This window comes from Macaca thibetana, chromosome 6 (assembly GCF_024542745.1).
Source record: "Macaca thibetana thibetana isolate TM-01 chromosome 6, ASM2454274v1, whole genome shotgun sequence".
Taxonomy (NCBI): domain Eukaryota; kingdom Metazoa; phylum Chordata; class Mammalia; order Primates; family Cercopithecidae; genus Macaca; species Macaca thibetana.
In genome coordinates, this window is record NC_065583.1 from 142,527,387 (window position 1) to 142,552,115 (window position 24,729).

General features: G+C 37.2%; 1 protein-coding gene across 1 annotated transcript in view; it reads right to left on the reverse strand.

Moving 5' to 3' along the window:
* Positions 1-15,161, reverse strand: part of PLCXD3 (phosphatidylinositol specific phospholipase C X domain containing 3) — a 188,234-nt gene extending 173,073 nt beyond the window's left edge. The window contains exon 1 of the mRNA XM_050793474.1: positions 14,515-15,161. Coding sequence (XP_050649431.1) covers positions 14,515-14,617 — 103 coding nt within the window. The 5' untranslated portion in view covers positions 14,618-15,161. The remainder of the gene's footprint in view (positions 1-14,514) is intronic.
* Positions 15,162-24,729: the final 9,568 nt, after the last annotated feature.

A 24,729-nucleotide genomic window follows, 5' to 3' on the forward strand; every position in this document is an offset into this window, starting at 1 on the left:
AGCTATAAAAATATATTAATGGATAGAAAATATAAAAATATAATTTATGACATTGGTAACATAAAGTATGTGCAGGGAGAAGTAGAGGATTTTATATGTGTTTTAAGTTTTTTTAATGTAAATAAAGTGTTATAAGATATTTCATGTAAAACTAATGGTAGCCACAAGGAAAAAATATACAGAAGATACAAGAAAAGAGAGAAAAAAATCAAAGAGTATTACTGCAAAAAAATCAATAAACCCAAATGAAGATAGCAATGGTGGAAAAGAGGTATGAAAAAGTTACAAGACGATAAGAAAAACACAATTAACAGGACAGCAATAGTAAGTCTTTTCCTATACAATTTTTTAAAAATGTAACTAAACAGCAAGAACAACAATTCATAAGATATATGTGCTGTCTACAAGACTTGTTTTAGATTTGAGAAAATACATAGGCTGAAAGTGAATAGAAAAATATATTCCAGGCAAATGATAACTAAAAGAGAATGGGAGTGGCCATATTTATATCAGACAAAATAGATTTTAAGTCAAATATTGCTACAAGAGACAAAGAAGCTCATTATATGATGATATAATTTGATGAGTCAAGTCAACTAGGAAGATATAGCAATTGTAAATATATGCACACCCAATATCAGAAACCCAAATATATAAAGCAGTGACATAACTGAAGAGATAGACAACATACAATAATAGGAAAAAAATTCATATCCTACATTTAATAATGGATTAATCATCCAGACAGAAAATCATGAAGGAATTGGACTTCAACTACAGTTTAGACAAAATGAACCTAACAAACATATACAGAACGTTCTATTTAACAACAGCAGAATACACATTCTTTTCAAGTACACATGGAATGTTCTCCAAGATTGATCACACAATAGACCCCCAAAAAAATCTTAACAAATTTAAGAATATTGAAATTATACCAAGTATCTTCTTCAAGTATCTTCTTCAACCACAACTAATAGCAGACGGAAAGCTGGAAAATTCACAAATGTGTGGAAATTAAACAATGCACCCTTTAACAACCAGTTGATCAAACAAGAAATCAAAAGGGAATTTTAAAAAATTATCTTGAGATAAAAAAGGCGAGATGAAAACACATCATTCCAAAACGTATGGAATGCAACAAAAGCAGTACCAAGAGATAAATTTACAGTAATAAATGCCTACACTAAAAAAGATAAAAACCTTAACCTAATTCTATACCTCAAAGAATTAGAAAAAGAGTAGCAAACTAAGCCAAATTTAGTAGAATTAAGGCAATCATAAAGATTAGAGCAGAAATAAATAAAATAGAGAATAGAAAAGGCAATAGAAAAAACCAACACTAGGAATTTTTTGAAAAGATAAACATAATTGACATTCAGCTAAAGAAAGAAAGAGAGAAGATTCAAATAAACAAAATCAAAATTGAAAGAGAAGACATTACAACTAATTCCATGGAAAGGATTATAAGATGCTACTATAAACAATTATATACCAAAAAATGGGATAAACCAGAAAAAATAAATAAATTCTTAGAAACATAGAGCCTATTGAAACTGAATCATGAGGAAATGGAAAATGTGAACAGCCCTATAATAGTAAGGAGATTGATTCAGTTGCTAAAATCTCTCAACAAAGAAAAGCCCAGAACCAGATGGTTTAAAGGTGAATTCTACTAGAATTAATGCCATTCCTTCTTACACTCGTCCAAAAAAAACTGAACAGAAGTGAACACTTCTAAATTCATTCTATGAGATCAGCATTACACTGATACCAAAGGCAGACAAAAACACTGCAAGAAGAGAGTATTATAGCCCAATATCCCTAATAAATGCAAACATGAATAAATATGAATAAATTATCAATAAAATACTAGGAAACTGAATTCAACAGCACATTAGAAGAATCATACACCATGATTAAGTGGGATTTATCCATTGTAGGCAAAAATGATTCAACATATAAAAATCAATTAATATGATACACCATGTTAACAGAATGAAGGATAAAAATAACATGATCATATCAATAGATGCAGAAAAAACATTTGATAAAATTCAACATCTTTTCATGATAAAAATGCTAAACAAATTAGATATAAAAGAAATATACCTCGACACAATAAAAGCCACATATGACAAGCCCATAGTCATACTCAATAGTGAAAGTTTAAAGCTTTCCCTCTAAGATCAGGAAGAAGGCAGGGATGGCCATTATTACTACTTCTATTTAACAAAATACTATACACCCTAGTGAGAGTAGTTATATTAAAAAAGAAAAGAAAAAGAAGGAAAAGGTATCTAAATAGAAAAGGAAGAAGCAAAATTGTCTCTGTAGATAACATGATTTTATATGTAAAAAACCTAGATTCCAATAAATAAATAAATTTGTTAGAATTAATAAGCGAATCTAGTACATTGCAGAAGATCAACATTAAAAATCAGTTGTGTTTTTATAAACTAAAAATGAACAGTCTTAAAAGAAAATTAAGAAAACAATCCCACTTACAATATTAGCAAAAAGAACAAAATACTTAGGAATAAACTTAACAAAGGAGACAAGGGACTTCACTGAAAATTGCAAAGCATTGCAGAAAGAAATTAAAGAAGACACAAACGAATGAAAAGTCATCATATGTTCATGGACTGGAAGATTTAACATTGCTCAAATGTTACTACTCCACAAAGCAATCTACAGATTTAATGCAATCCTTATGAAAAGTTCATGGCCTTTTCCAGAAAGAGAAAAAATAATCCTAAATTTATATGGAACCACATAGGACTCCAAAAACCCTCATAGTTTTGAGAAAGGAAAACAAAGCTGGAGGCCTCATACTTTCTGATTTGGAAACATACTACAGAGCACAGTAATCAAAACAGTATGGTTCTGGCATAAGGACAAACATATAGACCAATAAAGCAGAATAGAGACCAGAAATAAAACCTCACATACACGTTTAACTTATCTTTGAAAAGATGCCAAGAATACACAATGAGGAAAGGATAGTCTCTTTAACAAAGGTGTTGGGAAACTAGATATCCACATGAAAAATAATGATTTTGGATCCTTATCTTACACCGTACACAAAAATCAACTCAAAAGGACATGAATAGACATTTTTCAAAAGAAGATATACAAGTGGTCAACATATATATATATACACACACACACGTTATATATATAAGTGTATATATATAAAGTGTGTATATATAAAGTATATATGTATATATATAAAGTATATATACACATTTTATATTTATACACACTTACATACATAAAGTGTGTATATATATAAAGTTCCATATCACTAATTATCAAAGAAATGCAAATTAAAAGTGCAATGAGATATCATCTTACACCAGTTGGAATGATTACTATCAAAAAGACAAAAAAACAATAGATGTTGGCAAGGATGCAGAGAAAAGGCAAGTCTTAGACATTGTTGGTGGGTATATAAATTAGTACAGCCTCTATGGAAAATAGTATGGCTATTTCTCAAAGAACTAAAAATAGAACTACCATTCAATCCAGCAACCCCATATTGGTCATCTACTCAAATGAAAAGAATTCACTATATTAAAAAAAAAAAAAAAAAGAAGAAGATCACCTGCACTCATATGTTTATCTCTGCACTATCCACAATAGCCAAGATATGGAATCAAACTAGTGTTCAACAGTACATGATTGGATAAAGAAAAGGTGACATATATACACAACAGAATACTATAATACGCAGCCATAAAAAATAATAAGGTCACTTCTTTTGCAGCAACATGAATGGAAGTAGAGGTCACATTGTAAGTGAAACAAGCCAGACACAGAAAGACAAATATTGCATGTTCTCACTCATAAGTGGGTGCTAAAATACGTGTACATATGGATGTAACAAGCAGGATGATAGATAATGGAAACTCAGAAGAGTAAGGGGATAAAAGGGGAGAGAATGAGAAATTATTTAATGGGTACAATGTACATTATTTGGATGACAGATACCCTAAAAGCCTGACTTGACCATTATTCAATCCATACACTTTTATCCCATAAATATGTATATTATATATATACACACACACACACACACACACAACTTAAACGTAAGACCTGAAACTGTAAAACTCCTGGAAGAAAATGTAGGAGGAAAGATTTATGAAATTGGGTTTGATAATGAGTTTTTGGAAATGAAATCAAAGCCACAGGTACCAAAAGCATAAATAAACAAGTGGAACTACATCTAACTAAAAAGCCTCTCTGCAGCAAAAGAAATAATCAACAGAATGAAATAGGAGAAAATATTTGCAAACCATATATATGAAAAGGGGTTAATTTCCAAAAATATATAAGGAATTCCTACAATTCAATAGCAGAAACTGAATAACCCTATTAAAACTAGACAAAGAACAAGTATAGACATTTCTCTAAAGAAGACATGAAATAGCTAAGAGGTTTATGAAAGAGTGCTCAAAAATCATTAATCACCAGGGAAATGAAAATAAAAACCACAGTGGGATATCACCTAATACCTGTTAGGATGGCTACTATCAAAAATATATAAAACAATAAGTGTTAGCAAGGATGTAGAGAAATTGAAATTCTGTTGGTGGAAATGTAAAATTGTGCAGCCTCTATGGAGAACAGAATGGAATTACCTCAAAATTTCAAAGATAGAACTACCACATGATCCAGCAATCCCGCTTTGGGTTATTTATCCAAAAGAATTGAAATTGAGATCTTGAATCGGGATTTCTATTCTCATTGCAATAAGCTTCAGTATTGTTCACAATCTAAATGTATATCAACGGATGAATGGATTAATAAACATGGCATATACATACAAATGTACTATTATTCAGTCATAAAAAGAAAATCCTGTCATATGCTACCACATGGGTAAACCTTGAAGACATTATGCGAAGTGAAATAAATTAGTCACAAAAGGACAAATACTGCATGATTCCACTTAGGTGAGGTATCTAATAGTCAAACTCATTGAAGCAGAGAGCGGAATGGTGGTTGCCAGAGAGAGAGAGGCGAGAGGGGGAAAAGAGAAGTTTCTATTCAACAGGTGTCAAGTTTTAGTCATGCAAGATGAAAAAGTTCTAGAGGTCTGCTGTACAATATTGTACTTACAGGTAGCAACACTGTATTGTATATTTAAAATTTTAACAAGTAAATTTCATGTTATGGATGTTATGGTTTTTATCATAATAATAAAAAAAATAAGGTGTGCTAAGAAGCCAAAGGAAGAACATGTTTCATGAAGAAAGGTGTGGTGAACCACATCAATGTTGCTGAAAGGTCAAATAAGATGATAGAGAAGTAACCATTACCTTTGGCAAAATACAGATCATTGGCTACCTTGATAAGAACAATTAATGAGATTAGTATAGACTAGGGAGAGAAAGAGATATAACAACCTGAAGGCAGACAAGATATTTTTACAAGAATAAGAGAAATAGTTTACTGATTGAGGGGCAGGTGTGATAACAATTTTTTTTTTCTACAAGGGGTATTATTACATATATTTGTGTGCTGACTGGAATGATCCTATAGAAGTAGAGAAAAATGATCACACAGAAAAGAGAGAGTGGATAAATTCAAAAGTAAGCTTTGAACAGATTTGTGTGGATGGGATCCAGAACATAAGTGGGAAAACTTAGCTTAGGTATGAGCAGGTCCAGGTCTTCCTCTTATCTAAAGGAAATCCAAAGTATATAGAAATAGATGCATTGTAGGTTCAATGGTGGAAAACTGACGAAGATCTTGTCTGTTTGCATCCAGTTTTTAAATATAAAATCAGAAGTGAAGTAATCAGTTTAGAAGAGGTGGCAAAGAGGAATTAATAGGATAAAATTATGTGTGTGTGTGTGTGCACGCACGTGGTGTGTGTGATTTAACCTTTTCTTGATGGGTCAGAGCACATTAATTAACTGTTAATATGCTTTAATACAATGGAGCCCTTTCTTTAATATAAAATAAGATGTGATGTAATCAGTACAGATGAAGTAGGAAGAAGGTGCTGATTTGAGAATCAAGAAGAGGTATAAAATTTTTATCTTAGAGAACAAGAAATGAATTTACTAGGGAAGTGTAGTAAGTCTCTCTGCCTGTATTGAATACTCATTTAAAATTTCTGGTCAGAAATTTCCAGTGAGTCCAGTCATCCAAACTGTGTAATTTCTCACCAACAATGTTCATCCACTGAAGTTTTCTAGTATCTGAATAGTTAGAAAGTTGCGTTTAACTGAATTGGGGTTTTCCAGGTAAATAGAAGAGAAAAAGTGAGACACGAGCATTAAGATAATTTCCAAAGGTGGGAATCTCATGTTGGATCAAGAAATTTGGCTTTATCAGAAGAGAAATGAGGACACGAAGGGGTGATGAAGACTAAACCAGACATCACATTCTGTAGCCTTCTTCTCTAGCAGTATTCATGGCAGGAGCTTTACATCCCCTGACAACCTTTTCTTGAGAAAGGGCCAGGACAGGTCACATGGGTGTGTATTTAGGGCTAAATTCCCTCTAAGGCAGCTATGGTTATCTTCCTCCTACTCTTCTTCCTCCTCTAAATGGCAACATGGGTGTATGGCCTGAGACATGCATTGAAGATAAGTCCTATTTGCCCAGTAGGACTACAAGTGCATCTTTCTCTGCACTACCTAACAAGCCATAGGGGGTTCCAGGAAAGCATAGCAGGAAATTAAGATGACCATTTATCATAATCCACTTTGCCTCATGAAATGAACATTTTTCAAGTGAATGGAGGAACCAAATTTTTCTTTATAATGATAATTAAGGATAAATGTGACTGCTTCATAAAAATTAACTCACAGAAAGAATTCTTCTATGTAAAACATAACATTAGCTGGCATTTAAGATAGAGTGTTGTAAGAGCTGTCCACTCCCAGGATCTGTAATGAAATACAGGAACATAACAAGAGCGCATCTAACAAATCCATGGGCCATCTGTTTCAGTACCTGACCTCCGGAGGTGACTAATCCTGGCTGCTTCTCAAGAATATTTAACCATCTCCTCCTGCCCCTCTCTTACTGACCTATCTTCCTCCCTTAATAGAGCATAATAAAAACATATGGTACTATAAAAAGCTTCTGGCAGCGAAATTCCATCTGAACCACAATTAAATTTTTTGTTCATGTTTCCCTTCCTTCTGGAATATACGATACAGATAATTTTTTGGTCCCCACTCTTCTGAGATCGATTTGAACCCTATCCAAACCAGAAGACATGAGAAGAGTCTATAAACTTCTTGAGGACATTAATTTCAATGATTACGTCTAGGACTTCCTTGAGTGCTCATCATGGTGGCATGTTCTCTGGTTTCCAAAAACTAATACTTTTGAGTGAGAGGCATCCTCACTGGCGGTAATAGTTGCCGAGACGGGTGGATCACGAGGTCAGGAGATCGAGACCATCCTGGCTAACACGGTGGAACCCCATCTCTACTAAAAAATACAAAAAACTAGCCGGGCGAGGTGGCGGGGGCCTGTAGTCCCAGCTACTCGGGAGGCTGAGGCAGGAGAATGGCGTGAACCCGGGAGGCGGAGCTTGCAGTGAGCTGAGATCCGGCCACTGCACTCCAGCCTGGGCGACAGAGCGAGACTCCGCCTCAAAAAAAAAATAAAAATAAAAAAATTTCCAGAAAACAGAGCTTTCCCTTTTAACAACAGGAATTAAAATGTGTGTGTGTGCACTTGTGTGTGTGTGTGTGTGTGTGTGTGTGTGTGTGTGTGTGTGAAGGATTTAACCTTTTCTTGATGGGTCAGAGCACATCAAGTAGCTACTAATGTGCTTTCATACAATGGAGCCCTTAGGGATTACTTTAGGAATGTGGGATTAATTGGCTCTGTTTACATTATCCCAGCCTGCTCAGTGGGAAAAATATAGACCCTAGCTGTGCTCCCACTCTAGATTTGTCTAAAGGAATGATTACATTGCACCCACTGGAAGTTTACTTATAGGAAAAATCAAGATGCTTCCTGAAAAAGAAGTTTTCTTAAGAGGAAGTCAATGCAAACACATATGTGCAGATGCAGAGAGTGAGCTAACATTGAGCATAATGCAGAGTACAGAAAAAAATTTGTCCCACATATTTTCCTCTGCCCAGCCACATAAAATCATACCTTAGTCCCCGGGCAATGGAGCAACAACAAAATAATCAATATAAACCAGGCAAAAAGATGCCTGGTTTTGGCAGTGCCAGCACTCAGGGGTTCAACAGTGATGGCAGAGTCAGCAATAGGAGATGTTGGCATCAGCAGCTTCCACAATGGGGGACCAAGCTCTGGGAGCCTTTGACTCTTGTTAGACATTAACATGCTCAATGTTGGGCCTCTGCAGACACAGAATAAGCTCTGGAAGAGCTATAAGTAGTGGTGGTGATATTTGGGGCATCAAACTATGGAAGCACAGTTTCTCTATATGTCAAAGGAGCAAGGGTGACAACTCTCCAAAGCTTTCCCAAAACAGGAAAGAAGGAAAATGACAGATACCATGTTGTAGCCTAAAGGACTAGTTTCTCAATCCAGCCCAAATGACTGGTTTGTAGATCATACTTAAAAATCCATCCAGATTTTTAACACTATTTGGAAGTTCATTAAGGCGGTATTTGGGAGGAGTTGAACAACTGCCAGTTGCTGTGACTCTGATTTTACTTTTGGACTGGTAAAGTGTAGAGAACACTATGTTTTGTGTCAGTGTATCTCCATTTGTTAGTCTTCCCTCATAAATATTCCCTATTGTCATTAATTATGTATGACACTCAACAGTTTTCATCTTGTTTATGATTTGCTCTTTCTATTCTCATCGGGTGGAGTTGGAATTAAACATGATTCAATAAACTCTAAGTAAGGGTATAATAAATCTTTATATGAGTAAAGTATATGAGCGTTAATTTATGAACATTGTGATATCCATTTAAGCAATTGGAGGACTGTGTGCGTGTGTGTGTGTGTGTGTGTGAAGTTTAACTATTTTAGAACAATTATAGTATCAAACAACTGACATCCAATCTAGTGGATTATAAACTGTTATATATGCTTGTACTCCATATAAGCTATGCTTCAAATAAATGAGATGTGACTTGCCAATACAAACAAGATAGGTCATTTTCTATTGAAAACCAATTTACTGTTTACCTTTAATGTTGATGCTTTTGATGGCTTTCTAATGCTACATTTTGCATTATTTCATGATGCCACTTTTACTCAAGAACAATATTGCAAAGTTCTAGTTTATAAATAAAATGAATCAACCTGCAAGTTATAACAGAAGGAGCTGGTCTTATGCACAACAAAGAAAGACTCCAAATGAACAAAGAACCAATATAGAGATGTTTCCTAAATTGGCATTAGGGATCACTAGCATCACCAGATGAGCTGATTTTAAGTGCTATGGATGACCAATAAGAAGCAGCAGGACTTTAAGGAAATGAGAGAAAAGATTTTACTTTTATCACAGTGACCTAATTTGAAGAGTTAAGTAGCAATTAAATCACATTTACTGCTCAAGGTACATGATGACCTGTAATGTCAGTTATCAGAAATGTCCCTAACTTGGGTAATTAGCTTTGAGTCAAATATGGTGTTCTGACTTTAAGCCTGATTATAAATTTGGAAACATGTATAGACTGCATGGTGCAATAGAAAGGGCCTAGTAAAAAATGTATATTTAAATTTGGCTCTGACATTTACATAAAAGCCCTCTTTAGAGATACACTAAAGCAGTTTTCTCAAACTTTAAATGTGTACATAAATCATCTGGGGATTTTGTTGAAATGTAGATTGTAATTAAATTGATCTGATGTGTGATGCATGGAGTCTGAGATGCAGCATTTCTACCAAGCCCACATGTATGCTGATGGTGTTGGTCCCTGAACCAACTTTGAGTACCAAGGTCTTAGAAGATTATTGTTAGAATGTGGAAAAGGCACATGTGTGCATAGGAAGACACTTTGTGAATGGTAAAATAGCACATATAACACTTTACATTGATTAAAAATAGTCAAGGATTCAATTCATCAAGAAAAGTCCTAGTAGAACAAATTATGTTTCAGATACTTTTCAATTTTTCCTTTTTCGCAAAACCAAAAACAAAACTGGGAATTAGAGAGGCAGGACAAGAGAGATATTCATCCTAAACAATATTGTTGCTTTTTTGGCCGGGCGCGGTGGCTCAAGCCTGTAATCCCAGCACTTTGGGAGGCCGAGACGGGCGGATCACAAGGTCAGGAGATCGAGACCATCCTGGCTAACACGGTGAAACCCCGTCTCTACTAAAAAATACAAAAAACTAGCCGGGCGAGGTGGCAGACGCCTGTAGTCCCAGCTACTCGGGAGGCTGAGGCAGGAGAATGGCGTGAACCCGGGAGGCGGAGCTTGCAGTGAGCTGAGATCCGGCCACTGCACTCCAGTCTGGGCGACACAGGGAGATTCTGTCTCAACAAAAAAAAAAAAAAAAAAAAAAAAAAAAAAAATATATATTGTTGCTTTTTTACTGTCTTGAAAGATTCACTTCAGTATCACTATCCACTAAAAAATGGGGTGGGAGGTGGGAACTGCTCTTGTTTTGTTCTTTAGAAGTTTGCACAATTAGAACCAGTACCAGATACATCCTAGAGATTGACTTGTTCCAAGTAAAATAGAAATAGGAAATTACAAAGAGGAGGAAGATGGTTGGCTCCAGGAACACAGGCAGCAACAAGAAGGGATCACTGTTAGGGGAAGAAATTAAAAACTAGTAAATCAGACACAAGAACAGAGACTCAGAGCTGTTTAAACTCAGAGCTGTTTAAACACTTAGCTTCCCTTAGTGAACCTGTTGTTTCTCATTGATGTTTGCATTTTCTAAAGGAAATGAACAAATTTCACAGGCACAGTCACTGATTTATAAAGCATTTCTGTGTTCCTTATCTAAAATACAATCAACAATTCCCTGTTGAAGAAAACATAGATTCTTTCTGAGTTTCCAGTCCCACAACATTTTGGTCAATATTTTATTATTACATGGTCAGTTTGCTACACTATATGAAAAAGATTTTTATCACATATTAGAGAACACAAAGCAGACCCCTCCCACGGGTTGAACCCTTTCCAATCTTTTAGATTTTGGACAGAATGACTCTCTGTCACACATGCAGATTACCAACACCTTACTTGTTCCCATGATGAACCTCTTTACAACAGTTCTGGAGCCACCATGATTACAGAGTTAGAACTCTGCTTCAGAGAAACTGAATTTTCATCAGTCTCACTTTTACCTAAGTTTTATACTTTGTCTTCCTGCTCCCATTTCTGTTTATCCTCTCTCACCTGCTTATAGTGAAGGGCAGTATCATTCATAATCCAAAATGCCATTATTAAACAAATATGCAAGAATGAACACTTAAGTTTAGTGCCATCAGAGACAGAAAGAAATGATAAGGCTGAAATTCGAGTAACTGTCAATGTGTTCTGGCTGTGTCATTTCTTTAAAAAATAAATTCAAAGTGAAATACTAACACCAATTACTAACTTAATTCCTCAGTCCAGTCAATATCAATCATATCATGGTGCCATTTAAATGCAAAACAGCTATTGAGAGATTACTCTGAAAGTATTTAAAATGCAGAGATTTGAGAAATATTTAAAGACACCAGAACTGTGCTCTGGTGGGGAATATCACACAGCTGCACGTTGTTTTCTGCTGTAACTCTGGGTAATCTGGGTCAGCTGCCTCAGGTGGGTAGCCTTATAATTAGGCAGCTCTTCATTTTCCAGCCGCTTTACCTAAGAAAACCTGAAGCTTTGAGGATGACTGAGCAGCAGTTCCCCTCAACAGAAACACTTGTGTGGTGTACCAGGAGTGGTTTTAAATGGTGGAGATAATTACTTAATTTGAGCTGTAGCAACTGGCCAAGTAAACATGTAGCAGCCAGGAAGCTATTAGCATGATTTTAAGGCAATTATTCCATTAGTGTTTAATAGTCTCCAATTAGTCTTCTCTGACTATCAAAGTTTGAATATCTTTTTTTCCTCCAAAAATTCTCAGTGCTGAATAATGCAAAAAGGTGCCAAACCTGTTTTTAAACCTGGTTTTTTTACATGTGTGGATCTTCCAAACCCATTTACAGAAACATGGGGGTATTCAGGAGTATAGATTTGATGAAATATGTGTGTCTATTTTTTTCTCACAAGTATTGGAGTGAGAAGGGGAAGTTTTACAGGGGATCCATTTGAGTATAATACCAAGAGGAGTTGGGAAAACAATATGAATTCCCATGGAAGCCCAATGCCATCATCATCTTCATGTCTGTACTCTAAGATCACCCAGATACCAAAATCTCTCACTTCAGGTTTTTATTTTGTCCATGGGAGGAAAGGAAAATTACTCTGTTCCCACTAATGCTTACTTCCTTTTTCCTTAACCCTGGTTAGTCACAGTTGCTGCTGAATCATCCAGATACAAATCAAAAAGCCTTTCCCTCCAAAATTCATAGGGTACCTTCCCAAAGGTCCAATTAAGGGGTCAGATCCCTGAACTGATAGGGATCTGCATTTGTCTTCGCTTAGCTTCAGTTTTTTCATCTGTGACATCGAGGTAATAGTGCCAGCACTGCCTGCTTCATGGGGTTTTGGAAGGATTATGTGAGCTGGTGTACATAACAGAGATTGGAAAGTGAAATATTACAGAAATGTAAGGTAGACTCAAAAAGGTATCATACCATCTCTCAGAACTAGATAAGCAAACTTTGGCTTTTAATCCTGTATCTCTAGAGAGTCACCTGCCAGAAGGTTTGCATCACACTGATTGCCCTTCTTACCTTCTATGCATATAAAAACATTCAGAGGAGACCATGTGAAAGAAACTGTCAAAAATCCAAATAAAAATGAAGAAGGAAAATGGGAATGGGAATGCCTGTGGAAGCAAGAATGGAGTTATGCCAGAGTTGTGCTTTCTACTGTCTCCTTGAAAAGAGCAATCCCCAGGCTCACCTAGGTAGCAGAGTAAGTGCTGCATGGAGAACCTCGGGTTGGTTCTTTTCCTTGGAGATCCCTGGCCCTTGGGAAGCTATCTGTTGAAGAAGGACAAAAGGAGACAGCCCCTTCTGTGGATAGCACTTGTAGCAGAGACTGTGCCTGCCATTGCTGTCAAATATTCACTTGACTAACAACCATTGATTTGAGGGACTAATCAATGGCAGCACTGTTGGTTGGAGCATCTAGTGATTTTCAAAATAACCCTTCTTTTGTTTTTGTTTTTGTTCTGTTTTGTTCTTTATTATGTTTTCCTCCAATAGCTGAGAGGGGGCGCTGGATGGAGCAGATCAAGAGGAGGTAGACCAGAACGTTGAATTTAATAACCCAGCTTAGTTCAGGGCCAGAAGTGGACTGTTCATGAGTAATTTGCCCTCCAGCCCAGCTCTGAAAAGATCAGGTGTGTGCTCCCGTAGCCCAACTGCATAGCCAAATTGCTAATAAAGTATGGCCGTGTCCCCAGCTGTCACTGTTGTAAACTGTCCTGAAACAACCCTCACTCCTGGATACCTGATCTGGGGGTTGCTAGAATCTCCCACCCTAGAAACCTGCCCGGTCTATGGCCCAAGTCGCACACGTCAAGCCGAAGCTTCTTGATCCCTCAGGTCTCTTCCTCGCTTTGTCCACCCTTCTATCCTTCTAGGCTGTCTGGACACATTCTCAGTCACCTTTTCCCTAAAATTTGCCTATTAATCCCACCCCTCTACTGCAGGTCACCCAGGTTCCCCTGCCCAGCTTCTGTCCCAAGCAGCAAACACACGGTCCACAAGGGTTTGCTTTTCTGACCTGGGCGAAGTGTGTTGCCAACACGCACTGGGACCAGACTCCAGACGGCGACCACTTGGCCAGGCCCCCCGGGGTCCACGCCAGTACTCAACGGTGCCCTCTGCCCGTCGCCCCCTTCGGCTCCTTTTCAAGGGCAGCTATCACGCTGCCTCTGGTCCCTGAACTTTCATCACTCTTCGGGAAGCGCTTTGTCTTTTTAAAGGAGATTGGGGACGAATATTAATGACTCTAGCCGAGAATCTATCAAATCCGCTCAATTCCATGCAGGGATAGACTCAGGTCCTTGCACCGGAGGCGAGCCCCTGACACTAGCTCGCGTTCGCCGCACACTGTCACCCCACAGACCCAGAGATCGCTCCCACTCCCCCAAATCTGCAGGGGAAACCATAGGAGGGGGTCACGAGGCACCATCCTGGAGCCCAGCTTCTCCTCTGCCCCAGTCCTCCGCATATAACCTGCTTCAAACGCCCAGGAGAAAAGCAGTCACCTTGACTCTAGCGCCTCGGTCCTTAGAGGTCTGGAAAACGCCAGGAAGCCCAAGGCTACCCGGCACGGGCTCGCCTGGCCTGAGACCCACCCTGGAAGACGAGTTTCCCTCCCCCGGGCATAGTGGCAAGTTACCACTTAGTGGCAGATAAAGCAGGGCGGGGCAGGTGGAGCGGGCGCCGAGCGCCTAGCCGGCAGCCCCTGCGCGCCTACCTGGAATGGCTAAATTGGTGAGGGGGATGCTGTGGATGATCTCCGGCAGACTTGCCATCCAGTCGGCTAATTTCAGCTCGTTTTTCCCCTGAGACGAGGCCATCGTGCAGTCGGCGTGCAGCGCGCTGGTCCCAGCACTCCTCGGGCAGGTTGGCAGGCTGCTGCCGCTAATCCAATGTTTGCTCCAGCCCCGCTAGAGTTTACACTCCTCTGTGCGCCACACCCACAGGATGGCGCAGACACATGCTAATTTTAATAATTATTCAAAACACCCCGTGCTCCCTTAGTGCCTCCGCCAGACTCCGCTGGAGCTTTTGTTCCTGACGTCGGTGCTCTGCTCTCTCCGCTCTCCCCTCCCTCTCCATCTCCCTCCTCCCGTCTTACCCTTTCTAGGCGTCTCTGCCTTTCCTCGCCATTCTGCAGCTTTCCCTGGTTTATTTTTCTTTTCTATTCATTTTTTTTTCCAACTGCTTTGCCCATGGCTTGCTCGGTCCTTTGGTGTGACTTTCTCGTCCTGTTTGTACGAAAGACAGTCTTGCAGTTGAACCTAAAATCCTAGTAGACTTTGGGATGTTATTGCTTCCTGAGGAACAGGCTTTTCATGCTGGCTTTCAGGGCTTTCCATCGCTATCAAAGAGCTTTCTTTTTTGTAATCTACAACAGGTTATACCTTTCCTCAGCCAGAGACCACAACCCTGTTTATTAAAAAATGATGATCGTTATTCACTCTTTTGCCTACTTTGTGAAATAGCTAGTAAGTGTGGGCCAGTGAAGGACATGGTAAATTCTAGGTGGTTCCCACCTAATCCTGGGTACCTTGCTCCAGACATTTCAAAGTCAAGAAATGCTGTTCCCCCTTCTTTTCTCAGATCATGAGAAGTCTACATTATTTCTATGGAGAACACTGCCTCCATCCTGTCAGTTTCATGGCACTCAGGGTAAGACTGGAGTCTTATGCTGGAAGAAAATCACCACATCTCCCAGTGACATGCTCTAATTATTGCCAGTAGCATTTGTTGGAATGTATTTGGTACCATTCAAAGTGATCTATGTAACTGTCTGGATTTTCATTCTTTGCAGACTGGAAAGATGTGCCTCTCTCAAGAGAAATCACTCACTGAGCCTCCAAAGAACTGTCTGGGTCCACCTGCTCTCAGATGAGTAAAAGGAGAGAGATGAAGTTTTACAAATGTAATGAGACCAGCAATGGCCTCAATAGGAATTATAGGAGATGAACTGAAAGTGTGCTGGGCCTTTGCAACCCAGGAAATGGAGATGTAATAAAGAGACCTCTGTTCTTTCATGCCGGGGTTGTGTAAATTTTTATTTTTCTATGGGAAATGCTATTAGATTGGGGAAATGACAGTCAACATAGGAGACAAAGAGAGCCATAAAAAATGAGAATAATTATTCAAGGTTAGTGAATCCATTTAAGCCCAAATAGCATTAAAAAAATAAGAAAAAATCCTGGAGCCTAGCTTATTTCCTGCAATGATGCTAAGTCCTGAGAATATTCACCCCCAAATGGGGAGCAATATTGGAAAGAAAGAGGACAGGTAATATCTCATTTTGGTTATCAAATTTTCCATCTACCTTATAAAATAAATTCATACCTTCAAGACGACATGGTACAGTTATTTTTAATGATGAGGAAGAGATGTACTGAAATTTTTTCCCCAAATAAATCTTAATATATATGTTAGTACAATAGAACCCACACCCACATATCCTTTTAATTAGGATGATAATTCAGCTTACTATAGGACTCCTGGTAAAGAGATCTACAAACACCACCCTTCTGTAAGAAACCTACAAACACCACCTAATGCTGGTGATCTCAGGGCATGATTGCAGAGCAATGAGGAAAGTTCAAATCTAGCGGTCAGCTGCTCTGTCTCTGAGTAGCTTGGGCAAGTCCTCTAGTCTCTGCTAGCCCCAGTTTTCTCCATTATAAAGTGGTAATAAGAACTCAGAGATTTGTGGTGAAGCTTCCAGAAGAGAGTGCATATATGTTTAAGATAACAGGATATGTGTATTTACCACTCTTTGTCTTTTCTATACTCATGAAGTATTTTTTTCAAGAGCATGAAATAATTATTGAATCTGGGGTATATTTTTAATAAGACACATTTTAGAAACGTGCCCTGTTAAAGTATATTGAGCTTATGTGGCCCTAAAAGTTTACAAAGCATTTTTTAAAAAATGAAACCACCTTAAATGGTAAGGAAAGTTCCCTCTCTAAAGAATCATACTATCTTTTGGCAAAACACACAAACAATCCCTTCTGTGTTTCATCTGATTTGGATTTCAGGATTTTAAATGTCTTGGTTTAATATAAGTTATTATCATTTTCTGCTTGCAACCCATGAAAAAAGACGGCCTGAAAGTTGATAGTTGTGAATTTCTTTCTCAACCAACAATATTTTGGGCAATTATATGACCCAGTTTCTCCATCTTTCTATCACCAACCCTGCTGCCATTTACTAAAATACATTAGAACAATCACGTAATTTCTCTGGGCTTTAATTTCGTCACTGGATTAATCAAGGTTCTCCAGAGAAACGGAACCAGTAGTATATATAGAGAAAAAGAGATTTAGTTTAGAGAAATTGTCTCATATGATTGTGAGAGCTGGCAAGTCCAATATATGTAGGGCAAACTGGAAGGCTGGAACATGAGATAAGAATTGTTCCTGCAGTCTTGAGTTCAAAATCTGCATAGCAGACCAGCAGGCAGGAACTCAGGAAGGACTTCTATGTTGCAGTTTTGAGGCAGAATTGCTGCTTCTTCAGAGAGCTTTAGTCTTTGTTTTTAAGGCCTTCAACTGATTTAATGAGGCCCACCCACATTATAACAGGTAATGCACTTTACTCAAAGTTAAATGATTATAAATGTTAATCACATCCACAAACACCTTCACAGCAACATCTACACTAGTGTTTGACCAAGCAATTGGGCATCACAGCCTAGCCTAGTTGACATATAAAATAAACCATCAAACCCACTTGCAAATTAACTAGAAGCTACTACCAAACTCTAAAGCCCCCTTTGACTCTATTATTCTATCATTTTATTTTCTTTATGATTCTTTCTCATTTATATAGCTGCTCAAAATAGCAAAAGGAGGCATGTAATATTTACTTTCTTTCTTTCTTTCTTTTTTTTTTTTGAGACGGAGTCTCACTCTGTCGCCCAGGCTGGAGTGCAGTGGCGCAAACTTGGCTCACTGCAAGCTCCGCCTCCAAGGTTCACGCCATTCTCCTGCCTCAGCCTCCCTAGTAGCTGGGACTACAGGAGCCCGCCACCATGCCCGGCTCAATTTTTTTGTATTTTTAGTAGAGATGGAGTTTCACCGTGTTAGCCAGGATGGTCTTGATTTCCTGACCTCGTGATCTGCCCGCCTCGGCCTCCCAAAGTGCTGGGATTACAAGCGTGAGTCTCCGCGCCTGGCCTGCTTTCAATTTTTAATTCATGCAGACAACTCAAGATATAGACCAACATTTTTTTCCCCACAAAACAGATGAGAAAACACCAATGGTTTTTAATTATGGCATTGATAGTAGTCTACCTCTGAGAATCAAATGCTTTTAGGCATAAATGAAAAGAGAAAAATGACTCATTGCAATGGCTTCCTGCTACCACCAAAAGTTGTTTGTGTAATGCTCTGCTGTCCATCAAATTCATACCACGCAAAGTTGATGAACATGGATACTCATCTGGAACATTTTCTTACTTCATATCCTCTTCCACCCATAAAAATACATAACTCTTTGCCATGTATGTTCTTCCATTAATTCATAATCTTTCTCAATCATTGGAGATATATATTTTATTTTTGTAACTGGATTTATTTTGAATTATATTCTGAAAAACAAGGGTTCTTATAGATCAGAAAACTTTAGAACACATTTTAGTCAAATAATATTTTGAAAGAGGAACTTTGTCTAAAACAATTCTGCCAAATTATTTTTTTAAACACGGTATTCTAAAATATACACTTACAGAATCAGACTTCAAACATATCCAAAAGGGCAACAAAAAACCTTTGTGAAATTAACTATTAATAATCAAATTTTTTTTACCATATTTTACAGCTTTTATTCAGATATTCCATCCAAAGAATTTTTCTGTGTTTTAAGGACAAAAATGCTTTTGTACTTAAATTCAAAGTAGAAAAAAGTGATGACCGTCTCTTTTCACCACCAGTTTAACCCTGCAGAGTTTTCTGTCTTATCTGTCTTGTCCTCTCCTAGTCTACCTTTTATATGTCAGCCCTAAACAAGCTAATTTACACTCACTCAATGTCATCTATTGGCTGGAATCACCAGTTATAGAATGTGATGATTCAAATCCAGGTCTTCCCAGTCAATTACTGCGCGTTTCTTCATATCTTTTTCTGAAATATAAAGAATGATTATTTTCTCCTGGAGGTGGGGAAATGGAAGATGCTATGAAGCTTAATAAAGTAAGGAATTTAAAGTTTATTAACAGACTGGAAGATGAAAAATTATACTTTCATGCTTCTTGCTCCCACCATGACTTTGCTCATGGACATGAAATGAACGTACTTCATGCTTTCATCTATCAAAATTCTTTCCATTCTAACCAACGCCTCTTTGGAATTTCCCTTACTATCTGCAAGTAGAAGTAATCTTTCTTATCTCTGTACACCCATTGCGGTTTGTAGTATTGTGTCTCTCATTCTCTAGCTAGTCTTAAAGCATATTGTAGGCAAGGATGATGTCATTTAACACTCTCTAATGTCTTTCACAGAGCCCAAGACATAATAAGGGCTCATTCTAATCATTCGTTTTACTCACTTATTTCCTTATTCATAAATATTTATTGAGTGTCTATTATGTGCTCTCAGAAAAAATAGAGCAGCAAGTCCCTGAACTCTTTGACTTGATGCTCCAGGCAGAAAGTGGCAAATGATAGCTTTATGGCTCAATAAATAAATGACTTGGCTGTATCTCTTATCTCAATGGCAAAATCCAAATTTTGCATCCCTATTTTTAGCACTTGGGTAAGTAGCAAAACACCAAAGACTTACACCTTAGTTTTGAAAATACATTTTAAAAGAAAAATTGGAAGAATTGTTTTGTCTCTCTATACTTTTTCCCTTAATCTTTCCCATCTCTATTGCATTTTTCCCTAATACAATAGGGAAGAGATTTGGAAATAACATGATAAATTCTTCTAGATCTCCAGGGGTCATTACTACGAAATGTTTGATTTCTCAGAGCTTGGGCATTGGTGGAGGTGGAAGTGGCTTGGGAAGGGAGAGGGAAACTGTTTTAAATTCATGTGCAGAGTAAAAAAAATCCTGGAACTCTTCTACCCATCACTGCCAAAAACTTAGGATCATTGTACACCAATACTTGTAGAAGCATTATTCACAATTCCCAAAGGTGGAAACAACACAAATGTTAACTGACAGATGAATGGATAAACAAAATGTGGTATATACATTCAATGGGATATTATTCAGCCTTAAAAAGGAATGAAATTCTAACACCTGCCACAGCATGAATGAAACTTGAAGACATTATGCTATGTGAAATAAGCCAGACGCAAAAGGACAAATGTCTTATAATTCCACTTATATGGGATTCCCAAAATAATCAAGTTCATAGAGACAGAAAATAGAATAGCAGTTATCAGGGGTTGGGGCAGGGAGAAACAAGGACTTTTTGTTTAACGGATAGAGTTTCAGTTTGGGATCCTGAAAAGTTTCTGGAGATAGATAGTGGTGGTTGCACAACAATGTGAACGTTCTTAATGCCACCGGACTGTACCCAAAATTCTTAAGATGGTCAATTGTATGTTATGTATACTTTACTAAATAAAAAAATTACCATTGACTCTGTTGGGCAAATTTACCCTATTTTATCTGTTACAAAGTTGCCATTGTAACCACTTAGTTTTAATAATAGTTTATTCTCCAGCTGATGACTACCAAGAACGCATCTCAAGTTGAACAAATTGAACTTATCACTTGTTGCACTGAGTGAGAATGTGCACCATGGGAACCTGGGGACACCTTAGAAAGAGGATGTTAGAAAGAACTTAAAATATTTGAGCTTGCATTAGGTGATTTGAAACAGAGTTTAAGAAAGTGGAGCTTCACTCTGATTTGGATGCTGTCAAAAAGTGAGGAGAAGGTAATTCGATAATTAGGTTTCATGAGAAACCTCATCTAGAGTGAAGAAACACTGGACTAAGGCTAAATCTGTAATTGATAAATAAGAGTCATTCATTAGAATAGAATCATCGGTCATTTTTGCAGTGTAAGACAGTATTAATATTTTGTTTATTTTCAGGCATGATTACAAAGACTTCATATTCTTTTCTCTTCTTGATTCACCAAGGTCACAGAGTGAACCTGTATAATGCTGATGATCCAGAGCATGTGTATGTTCAACAGGTGGACACCAAGGCCTAGCTGACAGTACCAGGAGAGCTCCTAGACACCAGGGACTATTTTGTGCTTTCTCATAAATAAGTAGAAGGACACAGTCCAGTCTAATTTACTTGGGGTTTCAAGAGTGCTAGTCTAGTGAACCTTTGTCAATGATAGACACTACTGGCAACTTTGACATGTACTTCCCATTAATGACATTTTAACTTACATTTTACAGCAAGAGCAAATTGATGCAACAAAGTAAATTATATTCCTGTGTGTGCAAGCTGATTGTTGTTCTTGCACAAGTAAGCCCTGCAAGACTTTTTGTATATTTCTGTCATTCTCAAATAGTCTGTCAGCTACACAGAAGCAAAGATAATCCCTGCTGCTGAATAACTCACTCAATTTGCATTTCTTCCCAGCCTCTTCTTGCAAACCCCAAAGGCAATCGTCTATATCTAGGGCTGTCTGACAGGCACAGGTAATGCTGTGGGACACTCTGGCACCTTAGAGAAAGAGATTCTGAGAAGAAAAGTTAGATAATGAGCTCTCAGTCTAGCTCTAGTCCTAGAACTGCAGTTCAGCCGGTGGAAGAGTGTGTCAGAAATATGGACATGGTGTGAGAGGCAGAATAGATGTCTTGCTGTTTGGGGAACTCAGAGCAACGCTAAGCCCTTGGAAAAAGAAGAATTAGAGACTGATTTTTTGTAATTATTGATTTTTCTCTGGCTGTCAGTCTAGCAACATTTAAGACTACAGCTTTGCCTAATAAAGTTTTGCTCTAAAGAACAGTCACCTCCATTCAGTACTAAACCCTTCTTTACAACTTTATGTAACCCCCTAATCCATAAGTATGACTTTTTCTTTTTGTTTTCATCATATAAACAATTTAAAAATTGGAGCTATTTCTTTTCATACTTGAGCTCAATGGCTCAAATGTAACCATGCATTAAGGAAATGTTACCATATCCTATTAAATTGAAGAAGTTGATTCCACATAATTTATAGCACCTTGATTTTATTAATCAACACTGTAATATGTGGGCACATCACTCCTGTCAAAGAGATTTTAAGGATGAGAGCAGCATGGGGGAAAATAAAGCAGAATGCATTTAATTTTTTCCTCATCCCATGAGAAAAAAGTTGTATTTAAAAAGTTATTTATATTTTCAAAAACTTAAGAAAAATATAAAATGCTCAGGTCGGTTTTTTTCTTTGGTTTTTTTTTTTGAAACACAAAAATTTGAGGGATTTTACATCAAGTCATAAGCTACAGAAACTGAGTAGCTGTCCCCAACTTCAGTGCTGAATACAAACAGATTCATAATTTGCTCTGGGCATGTGTTTATTGTGGCTTCTATTGTAAGCCTGTAACTACATCAGTATGGTGATAAATACTAAAGTTTTTTTTGTGGTTCCCAACCGAATCTTCCTTTTGGCCCTGTCTTTGAAAACATTTTGTGATGAAAAAGTTCAAACAAAAAAGTAGAAAGTACAGTTAATAAACCTCCACATCTCCCTCACTGATCTCAGTAATTATCAGCTCATGGGCAATTTTAATTATATCACATACTTCCCTTCTGGATTATTTTGAAGTAAAGTCCATATATGATAACAATATTTAATCCATAATATTTAAATATATTAAATTAATAACTATTGTATCTAGACAAACAGCCCATTCAGATTTAAAAATCACCAATGATTGGCTGAATTAACTGATTAAATTTTTCTGACTTAACAGATTAGTCAACTGGATACAATATAAATTTGAAGTTTTAAGTCCTCTTTTTTTTTTTTTGTCGCCCAGGAGACAAAAAAAATCTGTTGCCCATTGCAACCTCCGCCTCCTGATACGAGATTTCACCATGTTGGCCAGGCTAGTCCCGAACTCCTGACCTCAGGTGATGCACCCACCTCGGCCTCCCAAAGTGCTGGGATTACAAGTGTGAGCCACTGTGCCCGGCCACTCTTCTCTTTTTATTAACTCATATGTAGATAAATGCATAGAACTTGCATCGTAAGGAAATTATGAAAAGTGAAATTAAAGCTTCATGAACATAGATCATCCTAAATTCAAAGTAATCACAAACTCTGGTTGTGTAATCACTATGGACATACATTGTTAAGAAGATAATTAGTTTCCCTGTATCCATGTATGTCATCATTGCAATTACAGTGTAGTGTAATCATTGCCTTTATTCCAAATAATGTAAAACCTTTTATTTTAAAATGATTGAAGTTTGTGTATTTTTATCATAATGTTGGTCCCTCTTTTCAAAAAAAGCAAAATAAAATACATCTATCTCTAATAAACAAATGGATCTAGTCCCCATCTTGTTCACTATGCTATATATATTTTACATATGGGCAATAATATAATTTTATTTAATTACTGCATTTACCTTGAAAATAGCATTTGATAAAATATTAAAAATACATTTGCAGATGTCCTTATTAATATATAAAGACATTTTTACTGTTATAGAAAAATGGCATATTTCTAAGACATAGGAATACATTATATAATAATTATATAATAACAAATAACATTTGAACTGAGTGCTAAATTGCTATATTTGGAATCAATGTATCTTTGAAAGGTTATATAAAGAGCTTGTTAATAAACTTGCCTTTACACACACTGCAGATAGTGTTATAAAATTTCTACTGCATTAAATAAGAGCAAATTATGGATACAAAATGGCTTAGGAGCAGCTTCCTTGGCTTCAGCAAAAAAAAAAAATTGTGGGTCCAGATAAGTTGAAGGCCAAAATTTATCGTAAATCATATAACAACTGACAGAAAGGTCCAAAAGAAGACCTGCAAATAGCACAATGCCTTATTTCCTTGGCTGAATGATTCTAATTTATAGAGCATAGTAGAAGAGAATAGGACAGATGAAAAAATATAACTCAAGAAGAAATCCCTGCATATACATCATGGTGGGATGAGGAAGTTATAGAGATACCTTCATAAAATTAGTAAGCATTCATCCTCCAAATTAATGAGTTTAGTAGAAAGTTCACATAGGGCACTGAAAAATGGCATACTTCTTAAAGTGAATAATGCTGGTTTGCAGACACAAAGGGTCACAAGACTACTCTTGCTTTTGCGTGGGAATTTGAAAATACAATACTCAAATTTATGGTTAGGTAATGTGGCCACCTGCAGGCTGTTAAGCAACAGAGGAAGAATATCCATTCTTATGCTAAGAATAGGAAGTTATTTTCTGTTTAAAACAATTTATAAGCCAGGTGCGGTGGCTCACACCTGTGATCCCGGCACTTTGGGAGGCTGAGGCGGGTGGATCACCTGAAGTCAGGAGTTCAAGACCAGCCTGAAATAGTGAAACTCCATCTCTATGAAAAATACAAGGGTTAGCCGGGTGTGGTCGCGCACACTTGTAATTCTTGCTTCTTGTCGCCCAGGCTGAGGCAGAAGGATCGCTTGAACCCGGGAGGCAGTGGCTGCAGTGAGCTGAGATTGGGCCACTGTACTCCAGCCTGGGCGACAGAGTGAGACTCTGCTAATTTATAAAGCATAGTAGAAGAGAATAGGACAGATGAAAAAATATAACTCAAGAAGAATTCCCTGCATATACATCATGGTGGGATGAGGAAGTTATAGAGATACCTTCATAAAATTAGTAAGCTTTCATCCTCCAAATTAATGAGATTGCTCTCATTATAATTTTCATCCTCCAACTTAATGAGTTTGCTCTCATTATAATTTTTCAAAAAAAATTATACCAAAAAAATTATAACACAGCATTGTCATATACTTTGTGTAATTATAAAACTTAAATT